Raw genomic sequence first — 19,466 nt, forward strand, 5'->3', positions numbered from 1 at the left:
TTCTGGGGGAATAATGAAACCATACCTTATAAAGTCTAATGCTCCTCTTCTACCTAAGCCAGCTGAATGTGCCCAGACAATGCAACATTCTTTGCTACTTATACAGAGTCAAATGTGTGAAACACCCCAGTTTCCAGGATTTAGTAGGTCACCATCTGTCAGAACACAGTGGAGTCTTTAAAAAGAATCTACTGAGTCTCAGATTCTATAGTAGCCTGCAGGTGTTTGCACTGATTTTTAAGTATAGATCAAAAGAATTTAGAGAGTGCAGTGGGGCAGGAAGGAAGATGCTGCACTGCTGAACACCAGCTCTGAGGAGCTGAAATGGTGATGCCTGTTGCCTAGCAACCTTTACTCTTCAGGCACACTTGCCTGCTTAAAAGATCCTTTTCAACAGCTGTAATGCAAACATTAACCTAGTGAGTCAACGGGGTAATGCGGTAACAAAGGTAGGGACCCAAATGATTTTCCACTAACTGAAATCAAAGCAGCTCCTCCAAAAGGTTAATTAAAAGACAATGAACACCCAAATCGAGCTGAAGTTTTATTTAAAAAGTAAAAGGAATGTTCCCCCAAAATGCTGGTGAACAAAGCAAAAGGATACAACACAGTGCTCTCTTCCTATGAGTTAGCCAGCCTATCCAAGTACAGCGCAATACACAGTACTTAATGCTGGTAGAATTTCACAGTAGTTTAGTGTTAAAGATTTATCTGTGCCTAGATTATGAAGAGATTCTCAGTGTGTGATGATTAGTTCTGGGTTTACACCTTACTGGGCATGGACAAGAGCCCCTGCTCCTTGGCCATAGCCAAATCCCTTGGGCCCAAAGTTCTTTGCATAGCATCCTGCAAAGGAAAAGGGAGGAAGGATAGTTAGTGCAAGTCCATTAAGCTTTGCTAGCACTGCTTAAGACCCACTCAACAAACCCCCATAAATTAAAAAAACTGCTGTGTGAAAGGGCTCAACTTATTTAAAGATATTAAACATGTTGTGTACTAAATATCTTAATGCTGTAAAGACAAGTCCATGCATTCTAGTTCCATGGCGTTCAGCGTGGTCCTGCTGAGTTGCAAGCATGAGTCAGGACAGGTAAGTTATATATTTATCTGTTTTCTTCCATGTATTTAGGCTTTGCTCAAGACATGAAGGCAAAAGATAGCTATTTGTGGTGTTTTTTTTTTTTAATCTGGGGGGAGTTTTAATAACCAGGAACTTAAGAGATTATCTGGTTTTCTGTCATCTTCAAGCATCTTAGAATATCTTATTTTCAAACAGTCAGTGGTACCCCTTTCTCTTTTTTTTTTTTTTTTAACTGCTAGTGACATTTCATTAAACAAGAACCGGTGTGGGATATTCATATGGACAGCAGTAACTGAAAGTAATTTTACCTTTACAATAGATTTCACCTTCTTTTTCAGTTAGAGTTGTTGATTCAAGACTCTTCCCACACTTTGCACATCGGAAACAGTTTTTGTGCCAGGGCTGGAAAAGACAAATGTGTCAGCATGTTTGAGAGGCCTGTTTCCTACAGTTCAATTTAGATGTGTGGCAAGTGGCGGCTCAGGAAGATCACCCCAAGGCAAGCTCCTCATTTCTGTGGTTCGGCTCCAATGAGAAAGCTGAAACCAGTGCTCCTCAGTATCTGCACTCACTCTTGGTCATCCACAGAAAGGCTGTTTGCTTAAGAGCAGCCTCAGACCTAACCACAAGCCCAGTTTGCTCCTATAAGGAGACCATCTTCTTTCTGGTGGAGAACAGCACAGCTCAAAGAGGTTAGCTGGTAACTTTTCCAAATCCATACACTGAATTTGCATCAGCTGTCCTGATTCAGATTCCTTTTTTCACTATACTGAATAACCTGGAGATTCCTCTACAGCTGGCCTTTTAAAGTTTAACTTTCAGGAGTGCCCCCTATGAAAACAAGTTCTTTTAAACATAAAAGTGACTTGTCAAATAAAGGAATCACTTTAAAAAAATTAATGATTCTAATGGCAGTGCATTTAAAGAAAAGTTTCATATAAGCCATCACCCAAGCAAGGAATATGGAAGGGTTAGGGGGAGAAAGGGAGCAGAGCAGTCATTAGCTGTTATTAACTGAAATAGCATTTTACCTTTCCAGCTCCAATGATCTTCTCAGCAGCATATACAGAATCCCCACATCTGGAACACTTCTCAGCACCTCCATATTTCTGAGCAAATTTAGAAGTGTTTGGATTTGTTGTAGGCCTGTGAGGCTGAACACTTGTGGAAAGAGAAAAAAAAAGTAGGTGAGTTTCCACAGGGCCCTTTTAAATATATAAGGCAGGAACAATGGAACTCTGGGACTTAACCACTATACTGCCTGAAAACTGGAGGCCTTCACAGGCCAGCACAGGGGAGGGAATAAAGAAGAAATGACTCAGGTGCCAGCCAGAGTTACTATTTGAATCCCTCTCTGGGCTCATTATTATAAAAATGCAGTTGGAAGGGAACAGACTTTGGAACCAAATGGACATTGGTTCAAATCCGGGCTCCCTCACTTATGTGTGTGACGTGACTCATCTGTAAAATGGACCTCAGAGACTGTGAGGATTATACAGAATGAAGACAAACATTCAACAGACAACAGGGACTCAATACATGGTAATTATTATTTTAGCCAAGCCAAGCACTATATTTAAGGTTGTAAGCTACTCAGGAGGCTGAGGCAAGAGAATCACTTGAACCCAGGAGGCAGAGTTTGCAGTGAGCCGAGATTGCGCCAGTGCATTCCAGCCTGTGTGACAGTGACAGAGTGAGACTCTGTCTCTCTCTCTGTCTCTCTCTCTCTCTCTCTCTCTCTCTCTCTCTCTCACACACACACACACACACACACACACACACACACACACACACAAAGTGGTAGTGGTGGGGGAGGGGAGAATTCCAAACAAAGAAGTTATTTAACTTGAATATGAAATACTAGGTGAACTTTAACAAATTTAGCACCTTGATACATTGGTACCGAAGCCTTTAAGGTTTAACACTACTCTCTCAAAGAATCAAAAACAAGAAATAATTTCCATTTTTAAGTACAAAATGTTAGAGAAAAGTGATTTCTTGATGAAAAATGTTTACATAGAAGGAGTGACTGAGGAATTTTCACTGACTGCTTAAATTGCATGTGAGAAACACCTCTCATGATTCACACAGCACATTTCTCTACTGTTTAATTTCATGAGATCTGGTCTCCAAGGTGCTGTGAAATGGAAGTAAATATAAATCACTTGCTTTTGAGAACATGACTTCTTGATAGAGCTTGGAATGCTGTAAAGCCAGGAGTAGAAATCACTGGAATTATTAATAAGAACTTTGTTAGGTCCGAAACTGTCAGTATTTTGAACTTAAAGAATAGTAGTTTACATTAGAAAATCAGAGTCCCATTTGATTTGCTAAGTTTCAGCAAAAATCTGGATATTCCCAGGTTCCTGTTCAGCAAGCAGCACTAACTGCTGTAACTTATTTCTGAGGGTAACCACCAGTCTCCCAACTCACCTCTCTGGTTTGATGCCGAGCCTCTCGCCACGGTCCATGTTAAGCGTGCCAGCGCCCTGGCCGTAACCGTAGCCTTTTGGCCCATACTTCTTTCCATAGCAGGATTTGCAGTAGATCTCTTCATCGTGAATTGCCACTGTTGTGCTATCTAAATTTTTCCTGCAAACCACTGCAGGGGAAAAATTAGACTTTAAATACGTTCCAAGGATGCCTTTCTCCTTAGAACAATGGTGGCACAGACACATGGCCTATAAACGGTAAAGGCTGAGGCTCCCTCACATTCCTGGTTTATCCTGTGGCTTCCCAAAATCCATGAGACAGCAACTGGACTGGCCAGCTACATTCGAGGATTATTTACGTTCCTCCACGGATATAACAGTTTCTTCAAAAATGTATCAGAATATAACATCAGAAGCCTTAAGCTTTATTTATTTTTATTTTGTTTCATTTATATTTTATTCCCTTTCCTATGGTGCTCATCAAACTTTTAATATGATTTCCCTTTCTGGGAGATCATATTAAGGGAGAAAAGTTTCAGAGATGGCTATAATTACTTAAACAAAACGAATAAAACACCACCTTGCTCCCAACCCTCAACACTCTTAATCTGAAAGCCTTCTCCTACTGAGTACTGTTAAATCACAACTTAACAAAGAATAGAAGGGTAGCTCAGTGCCTTGGGGGAGTTGCCTCTGTAGCCTTTCCTCCCCCAAAAAGCACCCCTAGGATAAAAATAGTTTTAAATCCTGAGTTCTAATTTTCATCACTAGTCTAGACTGGGAAGAGGTATCACCCTTCCCTCTCCCCAGCAGCTTCTCCAGCAGTGATGGGTCTGTCTGAAAATCATCAAGTGGTTCGAAGTCTGCATTTGCTTTCCCTTATGTCCCAAAGGAGAATGCATTCTTTCTTCATGGATCTCTTGCCACAGGACATTTCCACGTGTCCCACTTTGTAAAACTGCCAAATGTCCTCATGTTTCATCCAGACATTATTTCACTTTCTCAAACTTCAGTTAGGCTTGAGAAAAAAGTAAATTGTGAGGAAACTCACTGGTAGCACAATCTGGCAGCTGGAAATCAAAGATCAGAATTTCTTCCCCTTATTTGAAAGACAATTGTATGAGGATACAGAATAGAATGATGGTTACTAGGGGCTTAGAAGGGTAGTGTGTGGGGAGGGAAATGGGGAGACTTAATGGGTGTAAAAATAGAGTTAGACAATAAGATCTAGTATTTGATAGCATAACAGGATACTATAGTCAACAATCATTTGTTGTACATTTAAAAATAAAAGTTTAACTGGAATGTCGGTAACACAAAAAAATAATAAATGCTTGAGGTAATGGATACCTCATGTAAGATGATGTGATGGCCGGGCACAGTGGCTCACACCTGTAATCCCAGCACTTTGGGAGGAAGAGGCGGGTGGATCACAAGGTCAAGGAGTTCAAGACCAGCCTGGCCAACATGGTGAAACCTCATCTCTACTGAAAATACAAAAATTAGTGGGGTGTGGCGGTGCACGCCTATAGTCCCAGCTACTCGGGAGGCTGAGGCAGAATCACTTGAACCCGGGAGGCAGACGTTGCAGTGCACTCCACTGCACTCCAGCTTGGGCAACAGAGTAAGACTCGTTTGTCTCAAAAAAAAAAAAAGAAAAAATGATGTGATTATCATACATTGTATGCCTGTATCAAAACATCTCATGTACCCTATAAATATATATACCAACTATGTACCAATAAAAATTAAAAGAAAAATAAAAGGGGAGTTGAATAAAAAGGAAGAAGGATAAAAGGGAGGAGAGCAAAAAGGAGGGGAGGGAAGGAGGACTAGGTAGCTGGTTTAAAATAGAGTTAAAATTTGAAGGTTCTACTATCTTAGACTAAAGTCTTCCTTGGTAGATTCCAGAGTAGATATCATTTCATTCTAACTGTTGAGGCTCAAGTGCTGAAATATATGTGCTTAAAGGTGACTATATGTGAAACCATAGTCAACACCATGCACTGCTGAATGACAAATACCCTTAACAGATAGAATAAATGTAAATAAATATAAAAACTGTTTTGAAAAACTTGTATTAACCAAAACAAGTGTAGGTATATGAAAACGTTACTATATAACCACCCCTCTCTTCCCCAGTCCTCATCCCTGTTCTCTGTAGTAAAATTCTCATAGGTCTGCAAACTACTCTGAATTATTTCCCTAGAGGGCTTTAGTCAGCAGAGACAAATATGAGAAAGGATTGGTAGAAATGACCAGTAAAGAACTTGACATTTAGTAAAACAAATGTCAACAGCATACATGCATGTGATGTTTCATTATGGTGTAGACATTGTGGCTTAACCTTGACAGATGAAACTGAGCAATTTCTAAATTGTTTGCATTGTTTCCATACTTCCTTGGTTTCAAGCCTGCTGAAAAATAGATTCCTTAAAAAAAAAGTAACTTCTAAAAGAAATGGTTAAGCCAAATCTTCTGAGGAATAGTAGTATAATTATTATGGAGGCATACACAGTGAACATATGTAGTATTTGTATTTTTTTTGCAACTGCAACTTTCTGCTGCCTGTTTCTGGTTGTCTGCAAAGCAGTTACTCTGTTAAAGAGGTCCAGATACCTTGAATGCTGGCTCCAATGAAGGAAAAGCACAATTCAAATTTGAGAATGAAGTCTTTTCCTGAAGATCATTTCTCAATGTAACCAATTTTTAACATATGGTTTTCTGTAGGAATTTTCCCAGTACAGTATGATTGATAAGTTAAACATCTGCCCATATGGGTGGGTTTATCTGACATAATCATTGATTAAAAAAAATTCTGTCATTAACTCAGAAGATGATTAATGAAGCACTTTCTTAAGTTGCTACTCTATAGTTTTAAAACTGAAGACTTTGTTGTCACTAAAGCGAATTTGAGAAAGAGAAAGCTGAGGTGGATGAGCAGCAATTCATTTACTCAAAAGCGGGAGCTGAGCCCTTGCCATGTGCCAGAAACTGTGCTAGGTGCCAGACCACATAAATGACGCCCTGGTCCCAGTGAGATGGGGAGGCAGATGTGTTAACAAAGTCAAGGCCAAAATGGCGACCAAGAGCTCTGGGGATACAAAGGGAGGCTGGGTGTCTTAGGCTACCCCTCCTGTCTTCGCTGCTAGGCTTGGCATTTACAACATCTAAGACAGGTAAAAATCATTCATGCTTCCAAAATAATCTCTATGGACAAAAATGCAATTTTTCCTTAAATAGACAAATGAAAGCTTTGTACATACAAATTCTGTCCGGGGAGCTACTTACTGCAGAGAAAGCAGCAGCGGTGGAAGCTCCTGCCATCACACTGCACCTCTTCTGCGTGGTACACGGTCCTCCCGCAGGCCCCACACTTGTTTCCACCGCCCCAGACAGGCATTCTGAAGGAATAAAGGATTCATTAGAATGTCCCTATGCTGGTCTTACAGCTCCCTAGAGGGCTGTGGAAGCCCAGGGACAGCTGCAGATTTTTGTTTCTTTAGGAACCTCTCTAACCACATCTTTCAGAGGCCTGCGTTCCTCCAAAATAACCTCATCTCCTCCCAAATCACAACTCTTTCATTAGGAAACTGGCTTGTTGTGCACAAGATTTTTTCTGCAAGACAAAGGACCTGCATTCAATACAACAGTACAGGTCACCAGGCACAAAACAAACTATGCCATTAGAATCCCCAGGAGTTAGAAGGATGGGGAGGGGAAGGGCAAGCCTTGTCCCCCTCCCTAACATGCCCATTTTTAATAAACATTTTTAAAAAACTCAGCTGAAGATCTTACACTTGGGTGGAGGTTTTGACTACATGTTTAATTCATTGTAACAACACTAAATTCTTAACCTTTAACATATATAAGCTATGACGCGCTTTCTAGGGAAGAAAGTGTGTTGCCCTGCAAGAACAAGTTTTATATTTGTCTGCTGCAATTACACGACTGTAGTGTAAATAGCTGTGTCTGTGACTCGTACAACTGCATACACAAAGCCTTTGCTGTAACCACAACAAACACCATCCATATGGCTCTGGTTTAAGTTGCTTCACTAACCCCAAGGCCCCCCAGTCCAACCAACAGTTGGATTTTCCTCTTTGACAAGTTGGTCAGGCCATACAGAATCAGCTACAAGTTCCCTTCCTACTATTTGCTGAGTATGCAGGAATAACCTCTAACAGTGTGGCCTGCTGTAAGGGGCAAGCTGGAAGTACAGATCCTAGGCTGTCTCACTGTCATCTAAGGCCAACATTTTCTCATCTCCCTTCTCAACAAATTGGTCTGCCTGACCCAGTTTAAAGTGCCTGGTTCTGGCTGGGCATGGTGGCTTATGCCTGTAATAACAGCACTTTGGGAGGCCAAGGTGTATGGATCACCTGAGGTCAGTTCGACACCAGCCTGACCAACATAGTGAAACCCTGTCTCACCTAAATACAAAAAAAAAAAAAAAAAAAAAAAAAGCCAAATGTGGTGGTGGGTGCCTGTAATGCCAGCTACTCAGGAGGCTGAGGCAGGAGAATTGGTTGAACCCGGGAGACGGAGGTTGCATTGAGCCAAGATTGCATCACTGTACTCCAGCCTGGGCAATAGAGCGAGACCCAATTAAAAAAAAAAAAAAGCCTGTTTCTGAATGACCAGCTTCCTCAGGAGCCTTAACCAGTATAGAAAGTTGTCCTGCTAAGAAGGCATGTTATGTCTGCCCTGCCCTGAGTGGTATCTAAAAACATAAGCGATTAACTCCCCTTTCCCCCCCATCCTTTCTGGGCTTCCTTCTGCAGCCCTTGCCTGTTAAGTCTCCTCAGATAGGTTGCTTACCTCTCTAGAAACAGGTGGCTAATAAAGCCAAGGCCTCTTAGTAACCCAAACCTGGCGAGAAAGAGAAGGGAAAAGGAGTGCTGCTATGTAGAAAAGATTAAAGAGTCTTCAATCCTTAAAATCAAAAGGGATGTGGGGAATTCTCATTCTACCCCATTAAGGTGATTCAGAACCTGACATTTCCTGAACACAAAGATGAGGCCTTTCCAAAAGCAAGATTTATGGAGTTGATCACTGTGGCGGGCAACTTTCCCGCACTCGGTATTCTCTTCCTCTCTTCTGGTGATACTGTCCCTAGACTGTCTTCTAAGAAAGCAGCCATCTCTTTCTTAGACTATGTGGTTTAAAGAAGTGCTTATTAAAAAGTGGTCTCCTGGTGATAGATGGGCCACTATGCTTGCTACCAATTTGAGACAAAATTCAGGCAAGCATTTAGAAATTTTTATGCCACAAGAACTAAGAGAAGATCAGTGAACTCATCTTGTTGAACAGAGTCATCGGTCTGTACTTGGAAATTAAAAGTAACAGTCCTTTACTGATATGGTTTGGATGTGTCCCCATCCAAATCTCATCTTGAATTGTAGCTCCCATAATTCCCATGTGTTGTGGGAGGGACCTGGTGGGAGGTAATTGAATCCTGGGGGCGGGTCTTTCACGTGCTGTTCTCATGATAGTAAGTCTCACAAGATCTCATGGTTTTATAAAAGGGAGTCCCCTGCACATGCTCTCTTGCCTGCTGCCATGTGAGATGTGACTTTGCTCCTCATTCACCTTCCACCGTGATTGTGAGGTCTCCCCAACCATGTGGAACTGTGAGTCAATTAAACCTCTTCCCTTTATAAATCACCCAGTCTCAGGTATGCCTTTATTAGCAGCATGAGAACAGACTAATACTTTTACCAGTGATAATTTGAAAAGCATAGGTTTTAGATGGTATCGACTCTATCCCTGTCTTCGTCTGTTTTGTGTTGCTATAACAGAATACCTGAGACTGGGTAATTTATAAAGAATAGGCTGAGAATATAAAGATTTGAAGGCTGGGAAGTCCAAGTTCAAGGCATGGCAGGTGTAGTGTCTGCTAAGGCCTCCATCTCCACTTGCCAAATGGTGCCTCGAATGTAGCATCCTTGGGAGGGCAAGAGCACTGTACCTCACATGGCAGAAGAGCAGAATAGACTGAAGCCACTCCCACCAGACCTTTTTATGGTGGTACTAATACATTCAAGAGAGGGGATCCCTCATGACCTAAACATCTCCAATTAGGCCCAACTTCCAACATTAAGTTTAACATGAGTTAAAGACTCATTCAGTTTCAACATGAGTCTTGGAGGGGACAAAAAACACTCTAACCATAGCAACCCCCAACTCCAGGGCTGAGCATGTGAGTCAGTCACGGCCAATCAACTGTCCCTTATCTTATCCTGCGTACCTCAGCTATGGGCCAATAAATTCCCTTTTTAAGTTATTTGGAATTGGAACTCCTGTTCCTTAAATCACGCGCGTGCGTGCACACACACACACACACACACACACCCCTGACTGATAAGGCTTGTTATCACTAAACTGTAAGTCTGAATTTACAAAAAGCCAACTTCTTTTATCCAGACAGGTACAAAGTTATTCCAAGGGTCCACAAATGTTACCAGGCTTACTGTGAAGGCATCCGCATAGGATCCGTATCTTGCAACAATAGGACATGTTGACAAGCTTTCCTTTTGTAGCTGCATAAATCTTTTATTCTTGTCCCTGGAGATAGGCACTCACTCCATTGTTTCAATCCAAAGTGAAACATTAGCCTGGCTGTAAAACCTAAGACATAAGGCCTTGGCTCCAACAGCCTGCACTGACCTGTGTTTGTAGCACAGTTAGTGACACTGACTTTGCCCCTTGCCTCCAAAGTTACCTGTATTCTGAATGCTCATGGATGCAACAGACATTTGCCTTAAGTTCCCTCATGATTCCTGCAGAACCAAAGGTCAAATCCAGGCCTATAAGTAATGACATGTTGGATCCCAAGTATTGACTGGTTCTTAAAATACTTTGTTGTTGTTGAGGCATTTCTGTTATTGAGGCACGTCTCATATTAGAAAGCAAACCGTTAATATCAACTTGGTATTTTTCATTTTCACACATATTTACTTTGGAGCAATCACCAGTAAGGAGACAGATTGCTGTAGTGACTAAGGTTACTTTGTCATTCAAAGGAAAACCCAACTAATAACTCTGTTATTCCCTTCCATACCATTGAACAACAGTCTAGATTTTTAGGAAAGAAGGAATATCTTCCCTTTCTTTATGTAATTCAGGGTTTCTTTAACCTATTCTAAGTTAACTGCACCAGCCAAATATGAATGTGTCGGTTTTTCAGGAAATACCTATCAAAGTTCCACAGCATTCGACTTACTATACTGTAAGTTTCTGGTCCCTTGAGGGTGGAAACCATATCTCTGTATTCTCCACACCATCTACCAGAGTATTTGCATATAGTTCTATCCAGTTTAAGGGCTTTCCTAAGGATTTCTGAATAACCTTTTCTGTGATAGAGGGAAATGATGTAACATAAAGAGCATCCTCAGAAAGCTAAAGTTGGATTTGTATTTTTCTGAGCCTGGAGTGTTGGCTCATGCCTGTAATCCCAACATTTCAGAAGGCTGAGGCAGAAGGATTGCTTGAGCCCAGGAGCTCAAGACCCATCTGGGTAATATAGGGAGACCCTATATTACCTATATTTAAAACAATTTAAAAATAAATTAGCCAGGTGTGGTGGTACACAGCTCTGGTCACAGGTGCTTGGGAGGCTGAGGTGGGAGGATCACTTGTGCCAGGAATGTGAAGGCTACAGTGAGCTCTGATCGCACCACTGCACTCCAGCCTAGGCAACAGAGCAAGATGGCCCTGTCTCAAAAAATAAAAAGTGGATAGGGGATAGCTGAATATTCCTTATGTTGTTCTCTACTTTGTATGTCTGAAATATTTCATAAAGGAAGGAAGGAGGGAGAGTAGGTAGGTTGACTGGTTTAAACACACGTGGGTTAACTCCACCATTACAATAGCTATACAACCTGGGGCTTCGTTTTCTCATGCTCAAAATGGAGATAGGTAACTCTCTCTACCCACAGAACTATTGTGAAGGCAAGATAAGGTAAGAAAATGCCTTGGCAGGAATCCAGTAGCTGTCAGCTTTAAGATACAGGGGACATCTCATTTGATCCATCCTGCTATCAGTACTAGAGTAGGAAAACCCACCAACCAGCACCTAGAACAGAACTGCAGAGCAGCAAACAAGGTAAGGAAAAACTGAGCTAATGGTCACTAAAAACCTTCTTTTTTGAAGACATTAAAATGCACTTCAAAGTATAGCAATGGTTCCACTCACGTGGTGACTATCTAAGTTACACTTCTAGGTTGAACCTCTATGGACAGTTCCTGAATTTGGCTGGAAGAAGTGTGATGATCTTCCATTTCTGTCACTCTTGGCATGGCTGTGCATACAAAATTAATTAATTAATTAAAATGCAAGTCTTCATTTTTCTTACAAGCCTTTGGCCGCACTACTCCACTACAGCTGCCACTAATCACAGCAAACTGGATTTGCACTAAGCAATCTGGGCTGCATGCCTTGCCCAAATCCTATGCATTAATTTACAGAATGGTAAAAGCAAAAATTAAAGCCCACTTTACATCTTATAAAATAGGTCAATCTGTTTCTCAGTCTTGTTCTTTCTCAGTGCCTGAAAGTTCCAGCACTGGATTTATCCACTGTATTAGATTTTAAAACGTGGTTTATATCTGAAGACCTATGTGCAATTTCTCTTTGCTGCTTCTCCTTAGCCTAGATACCATCCAAAATTTCTAAGACTCACCCACAGGGGAAAACTGATATAGTCTGAGTCATCTTATGGTACAGTTACCTCATTCTCTAGATAACTGTGGTAGGAGTTATTAAGAATATATTTTAGGCAGAGAGAGAGGAAAAGGGGTCCTTGGGAAGTTTTCATTTTTTAAAAGTTTCTCTGAAAAAGTTTATTGTAAAGGTCCGGCTTAGAGCCAGGCTGGCAACCTTTGATTGCAAATGTAGGCCATTAGAAACTGGGTCCACCAAACATGGCAATTCCCGCCCTCTTCTTCTAGCCCTTGCCCCACCTGCGCAGGGTGATACAGCCGCCCCCACACATCTCCCAACGTGTGTAAAACATCATGGCACCCTTCATTTGCATATTAAAAAGCTAGAGTAGGAGGGCCAGCTTTTTTTGTGGGCCATGTGAATGACATGCCTGGTCAAACCAATCCCCTAAGCCCTATGCAAATCAGTCATCGCCTCCTCCAGCCTCTGCATATGTTACCTGGGTGGTATCCCTGGCAGAGTGGGAACCTCCTCTTTTAGCTTTGGAACCCCCCTCTGTCTCTGTATGGTGGAGCGTCTTCCTTCTGTCTTCTCCCTTTCTTCTTGCTTATTAAACTCTCCACTCCTTAAAACCACTCCATGTGTGTCCGGCTGGTTTTCTCTAAACCAGCATGAGGACCAAGAACCCTGGTGTTCCTCCAGTCATCGTAGCCATACCATAAGGAGGGCGACCACATAGGCCATTTTCATACCATTAGTGCTGCATTTACTGTCTTATTTTAGAATCTGAATGACTTGAATCTATGAATTTCAAGTCTATATGTTAACGATTAAAGTTTATCTGTTCTGAAACTACAAGTTTGGATTGAATCAGTCTATAGTCTATAATTACCCAGATTCTAAATGCCTCCAGAAGCTTTGACATTTTATTACTACATGTAGGGCCTTGTTGTTAACGCTAGAACCTGACTATAATCCGATTTCCCCGAATGGAGAATTTTGTAAAATACAGTCTCATCTGGAGCCACATCCAGGGGGAGTCACTTGTTAAAGAATCTAAGTTAGTAGCACCATCCCCAGTTACAATGACTTTTTAGCAAGGCCAGGATTTGACAGCTGTAGTTAATCGTAAATTAAGCTTTCAGTTGATGCCTGTTCTAAACATTTTTTTTTCTGCTACCCCAACTACCTACTGAGTCTACTTCCCTTATGGAAGTAAATACCACTGAACCAAGGATGAACTCTTTATGTCTTAGTGATCAGCTCCATACTCCATTTGGCTCCTCCTACTGAAGCCAAATTGTCAAACTGGCCTTTAAATCAGTTCAGCAAAAGGGCAAAGTAAGAACATGGGTTTGGAATCCAGGAAGTGTCATTTCTCTCACCCGTAAACTTAGGGCAACAGTACCTTCTTCATAGAGTTATAGATGAGATAATGCTTGCATACATAGTAGGGACTCACATGATAGCATCTGTCATTAGTATTTAGCAATGTTCAACCTTTGTTATCAATACTCATCTTGCCCTACCATCTCACATATCTATTGCCTCCTTATCCCCCAAACCCTCCCCATCAAGGCAACTGCCTTACCTCCATTCCATCCATTTCATTTCTGTATCTCAAGTAATTGTTCTAGGGTAGAGGCAGCTTGCAAGCACTGTATAATGCTTACTGTTTATAAAGCTCTGAATGTATTAATTCAACAGTATTTCATAAGCCATGGACTGGGTTAGGGGCTGAGGATAAATGGGTCATAAGGCCCATTTTGCATACTTTGGTGGTAAAAACATGTGGACAAATAATGGTAATACAGTATAATAAATGACACAGAGGCAGGCAAAAAGGGCTTTTGAAGGTCTGCACCGTTTACTTTCACAGACATGACAAAACACTTTCATCTTGCAGATCCACTGATAGTGAGTTCCTGGAACTATGTTGAGAAAAATTCTGACATTTAGTCCAGATTCTACAATTAAGAGTACTGTGATTAATAATTTTTGCCATGGAAACCGCAGTACACATGCCACGTTTTAGACATGCCAGATACAAAAGAAACAGTGCAGGGCTTAGAATCAGATAGACACAAGCTGGTTGTCAAAGCCAGTTATCAGCTCGGTAATCCTGGCCAAGTTTCCTTAACCTCTGAGTCTTAACTTCCTCAGCCATAACTTGGAAATGGATGCAAACTCTCTTACAGGTGGTTGTAAAGATTTAATGAGATAAAACTTTGTAAAGTACCTGGCAAGGAGCCTGTACTCCACAAATGTGCAGGATTCCTTTTCCTTTAGGAGTACTCGGGCCCAGAATATAGTTACCAAGTTCAGTCAGTTAAGTCAAGGGTCCCAACACCCAGGCCACACACCAATAGCTGTGTTCTGTGCTCAGGCCACTTGCTACTGGTCTGTGGCCTGCTAGGAACCAGGCTGCACAGCAGGAGGTGAGGGGAGGGTGAGTGAGCTCTGCTTCCTGTCAGATCAGCGGAGGCATTAGATTCTCATAGGAGCGGGAACACTCTTGTGAACTGTGCAGGTGAGGGATCTAGGCTGCACACTCTTTATGAGAATCTAATGCCTGATGATCTGGAATGGAACAGTCTCATCAGAAAACTATCCCCACACCATCCATGGAAAAACTATCTTCCACAAAACTGGTCCCTGGTGCCAAAGAAGGATGAGGACTGCTGAACTGGGTGACTTGCTGAAGTCACAGACCTCCAAAGAAACAAATCAGGCTCATGTTTTGATTACAGAACCACAAGCTTTCCTCAAAACTTCCATATCTGATTGGTACAGAACATTAAGAGTTGAGACTATTCAAATGGCCTGAGAATTATCAATCTTGAATTACCAAATTACACACACAAATCACAGACCTTTCTCTCCACCCAACTAGCAGTAAGTGGTCTCTGTGCACCAATCTCACACCTAAACTGCTACTTTCAACCAAAAAGCTTTTTATCATCCCTCTCTGCTAACCTGAATCTAACCTCACTGAAGGAAAACTCTCTAATCTAGTGAGTGCTCCTGTGTGTACTTCAGCCTCACCATTCTTACTGCTTCTGTATTCTGCTACCATTCATGTCTTCAACTTACAGTGCAGCAAAATTCAACATAGATTTGAATCACTATCTGCCAAATCCCATATTGTAATTAAAATGCAGCTATGCTATAAGCTCGGTAACCCTGATCCTCAGCATCTGCCACAGCAATCTGCAATCTGTGCAAACTACAAGTTATTTAATTATTTGAACTATTTAATATTTGCATGATTTTTTTCATGGAATCAGACCTAAATATATATGCTGAGACTATTGTTTATTTGCCAAATGATCACAGGTTGTTCATTCGATCTGCTAGTTTTTTCATTGTAAAAATGGAGACAATGCTTATTTATACCCTAAGGCAGTTCTGAGATTAAACAATGTATGCAAAACACTTAGAATAGTGCCTGCCACATGACAGGTAATAATAATTACAAATACTTCTATAAAGCTTAGCATATGCTTTACTTATGTTTATATTACCTCATTTAATACTCATAACAGCTAAAGCAAGTACTACTACTACTCCCATTTTACGAGTGGGGAAACCGAGGCACAGAGATATTAAATGCCTCATAACTGTGAAACCAAAATAAAATTACCAATGCAACTTAAAAATGAATACCAACAAAATTCCAATTCAAAATTACTTGACTGATGTTTTGCTAAACTAAACCACTGGTAGAAGTACAGATATAGTACTGACCTCCATGGCGATGGCACAGGTTCTTCTTAAGCTGTGTGCTGGATGAAGATTCGATTCTTTCTGCTTATTTTCTTTTGGAAGTACTGTGGAACCACCATGAAGCCCTCTTCCCTATAGTGAACTGGGAAGTCATTTGGCCCTAATGTATTACATGGTGTCTGTTCTTATTAGTCAAAGACATTTAAGAGTACTGTTGGTACAATGAGATCGTAAACAAAAAAGCAAGGAACCTGATATCCTTTCCAAATCATTCATAATATACTTCTATTAGTTCTTCCTCTATGACTTACAACAATAAAATTTTTAACAATCAGAAATTGTGCCCAGCTTCTCCAAAATCCAGACTGAGAAACACTCTCTTAAGTCAGGATTCTTAACCCAGAATCCAGAATTCCTTTTAATTCTGGGGATTGGGGAACTTGGTACCACATACTTTATGTTACAACATTTTGAGAAGGGTTCTGGTGGCTTCACAGGAGTGCCGTGATATAAAAGCAGTTAGAAATCCCCACCTAGGTAATCAAAGACCCAGAGGTACCTGGGGATCCCCACCCAACAGAACCCAAGGGATGGCATGCTGGCAGTCAGGGTATGGTGCCTTGAGGAAACCTGTCAGTATCTGCACAGAGAAGAAAGCTGGCCTCCAGGCAAGGTCTAGGAAACTATTAAGGTCTGAGCCAGCTCTCTCTTGGAACAAACTTTCACTGATAGCCTTTTCCCGCATATATTCAACCAAGTGCACAACTTTGTCTAATTACAAGGAACCACTCCCAGGCTGGGCTGGGCTTTATACAAGCATCAACAGGCCTTATGAAAACCCTGCAAGGCATGTGCCATTACAACACCCATTTTAAAAGATGAAGTGTTGAGGCCAAAGAGTACAGTTAATTTGCCCAAGGGCATCAGACCAATGGCTACTGGAGTTGAGGCATGAATTTGGGCCTGACTGGCTTCAGACCTGCCCCTTTCAGCCATGCCATGCCTCCTCTCCCGTAGGAGGCTCCTTTTTGGGACTCATTTGATTCACCTCACTTTTGACAAAGAAAAATTAGAGACCCAGATCACTATAGCAATTTAGTGTCAGAGTGGCCTCTGGACCCAGGCTCCTAAAACTCCTTGCTGTCCCCTCCACTCTATACCAACATTCTTGCTATTTTAGGATAAAATTCAATCTCCCCCAAACCCAACTGATTTTGCAATTTCATCAGGACAGGCTTCCAGCAAGTTCTGCTTTCAGCACAGTACTTAGTATATACCAGTATCAATATTTGTTAAATACATTTGGAGAAATGCATTAAAAATTTATGATAAAAACTTTAGGTCAAATCTGCAAACAAATATCTATCGTATGAGTCAAATTATATTTTTGTTGCCCATCACCACAACCTATTCACTCCTTCCTTCCTTCACTCAATTGTCCAAGGTACCCAAGCAAGCACTGTGAGTTTCAAAGACTCACGTGACACAGGTCTGGTCTCAAAGGTAATACCGCACCAAAAGAGCAAAGGAACTTACAATGCAGAGAAAGGACCCAAAGAAATACTGACCAAGTATCAGTGGCAATGGATGAGAGCTATGACCCCAGGAATACCGGGGGAGACCACCCAGTACTTCACAACATCTTCTGTAGCTTGGCAGGCAGTTCTGAAATTATGTTAGATTCTCCCTTTCAAAATGTATCACCCAATTCTTTCTTGAAAAATGTGAGTTAAAGTACAGCCAACTTGTGGCTGTCCTATTTGAATTCTTGGCATTTTATAAGTAGAGTTTTAAAACAGATTAATTGGAAAAGTCGAGAACTGAAACGACGATTTTTACTGCCTGGGTTAAAAAATTACTACCCCCTAAAAAACAAATACTGTATCGAAAAGCATTTATAAAGGGAAAATGTGCTTGGTTTGCAGACTGCAAATAAAACAGGTTAAACATTTTGGGTAGCCATTTAAGCAAATATCGTTTAACCAATGCCCTGGCTTAGAAGGGGGAAAGGGATCCACCGGTTTAGAAAGCCCGCCCCCGCCCCCAGGGGGTGCCTACGTGGAGTTTCTGAATCTGGCTCTGGAGAACTCAGAATATGATTCTCAGGACCTGTCGGAGAATTTTACAACCAAGTATTCTTGCATTCCCGTTTGTACCTGAATCGTAGAAAGTTCTGGAAAAAGCTAGGAGTGAGCGATTGACATTTCACTGCCGTTCCTAAAACACAGAGGGGTTCGGTGCTTGGTGGGCAGACACCACCAAACAATGGGAATGCCAGGAGCCCGGTGCGGCGGCAGGAGCAGTACCCTGGGCTCGGGGGGATGTAGAAGCCCCATTCCACACCTAGGGGACCAAACCCGGTAAGATCGCCCTCGGTGCTCACCACACTCCGGACAGAAGGGACCCTGAGACTAGGACCCCCACCCCAGAGAGAGAGCCTGCCGCTGGAGGAGGGGACCCATGACTGCTAAGAAGCGGATTAACAGAAACCCGAAACTCACGACCCGCCTCTCACCCAGAGAAACCAGTATGGAGAAATTAAAGGTCACGCAGGATTATGTACCTGCCCCGCGGGCCGGGCATCCCAGCGCATGGCCTGGGAGGCCTCTGGGACAAGGGCAGGTGTGTTTGGGGGATAAGAGAGGGAAAATCTGGGGTGCAGGGTTGAGGAGGCTGGCAGGGGCACAAATGGGGACCGGGATGGAGATGTCGGAGGGCACCAGGGCGCGCCGGCCGGGCGGCAGGAGGCCCCCGGGAGGCTACGGCAACCCCCTCCAACTCCCGCCCCGGGGTTGGCGGCGCCGCGGAACCGCCCCACCGCCCCTACTCACTTGAGTTAGAGGCGGGAGCACGCACCGCAGGCGGAGCTAGCGAGGATGGGCTGAAGGGAGGGTCCAGAGAGTCCGAGATCCGAGACGAAGCGCGCGCTGGTGCCTTTTTAAAGAGCGCCCGGTGGGCGGGGCCGTGCCCGTCCCGCCCTCCGCCGCGCCCCGCCCCGCCCGCCGGATTCCCGGAGCCGCTCTCCGGGCTGGGGCGTGTAGCGGGAGGGCTGCCTGCGGCCCGGCTGCGGGCTAGCCACCAGGAGACAAAAGGCAGGAGGCCCGCCTCTTCCTGCAGCTTCCCGCCCGCCCGGCATCTTCCCACGTCCCGGGACCGCTCGCTCCCAAGGGGACCCGGCAGTTCCAGAGCCGCTGGACTTGAAGAGGGACTTCCTTCCCCTCCAGGGAGGCCCGGCGGCGGGACGGTCCCCCTGGGAGGTGGCCCCTGCCGCCCGGCGTCGGATCTCTACACCGCGAGCGCCGCTCCCCCTCCTCGCGGAGACAGTCATGGCCTGGGTGGCTCTAGCAGTGGAAAGTCAGCCAAACGGGGCTTTCCGCTACCTCCTTCCTTGCCTTGTCCTTGTCAGTAAACTCAACGTGATTGACTTCCCTAGTTAACGCATATTCTCTCCGCTTTCCAGCTTCTGGGAATCCACAACTTTCTCGTTCTTAAAGAGCAAAATTCCTCATCTAGACTAAATAAATGACGTTATGAAAACGTCCCATTCCCAAAGTAGTTCGCT

General features: G+C 42.9%; 1 protein-coding gene across 4 annotated transcripts in view; it reads right to left on the reverse strand.

Moving 5' to 3' along the window:
• Positions 1–531: 531 nt before the first annotated feature.
• CSRP2 (cysteine and glycine rich protein 2) overlaps positions 532–19,466 on the reverse strand; it is a 59,586-nt gene continuing 40,651 nt past the window's right edge. Inside the window, exons 1-9 of one of the 4 annotated variants that reach the window (XM_078338064.1) lie at positions 18,468–18,513; positions 18,061–18,121; positions 15,926–16,046; positions 8,335–8,385; positions 6,805–6,917; positions 3,515–3,683; positions 2,113–2,242; positions 1,390–1,483; positions 532–846 (exon numbers count right to left, since the gene is read on the reverse strand). In XM_078338064.1, the coding sequence (XP_078194190.1) occupies positions 770–846; positions 1,390–1,483; positions 2,113–2,242; positions 3,515–3,683; positions 6,805–6,916 (582 nt within the window). In that variant the 5' untranslated portion in view covers position 6,917; positions 8,335–8,385; positions 15,926–16,046; positions 18,061–18,121; positions 18,468–18,513 and the 3' untranslated portion in view covers positions 532–769. Of the gene's footprint in view, positions 847–1,389; positions 1,484–2,112; positions 2,243–3,514; positions 3,684–6,804; positions 6,918–8,334; positions 8,386–15,925; positions 16,047–18,060; positions 18,122–18,467; positions 18,514–18,735; positions 18,817–19,466 lie in introns of those variants that run through there. The other 3 variants (XM_002752804.7, XM_078338065.1, XM_054238643.2) reach the window with 3 other exon arrangements.

This window comes from Callithrix jacchus, chromosome 9 (assembly GCF_049354715.1).
Source record: "Callithrix jacchus isolate 240 chromosome 9, calJac240_pri, whole genome shotgun sequence".
Lineage (NCBI taxonomy): Eukaryota > Metazoa > Chordata > Mammalia > Primates > Cebidae > Callithrix > Callithrix jacchus.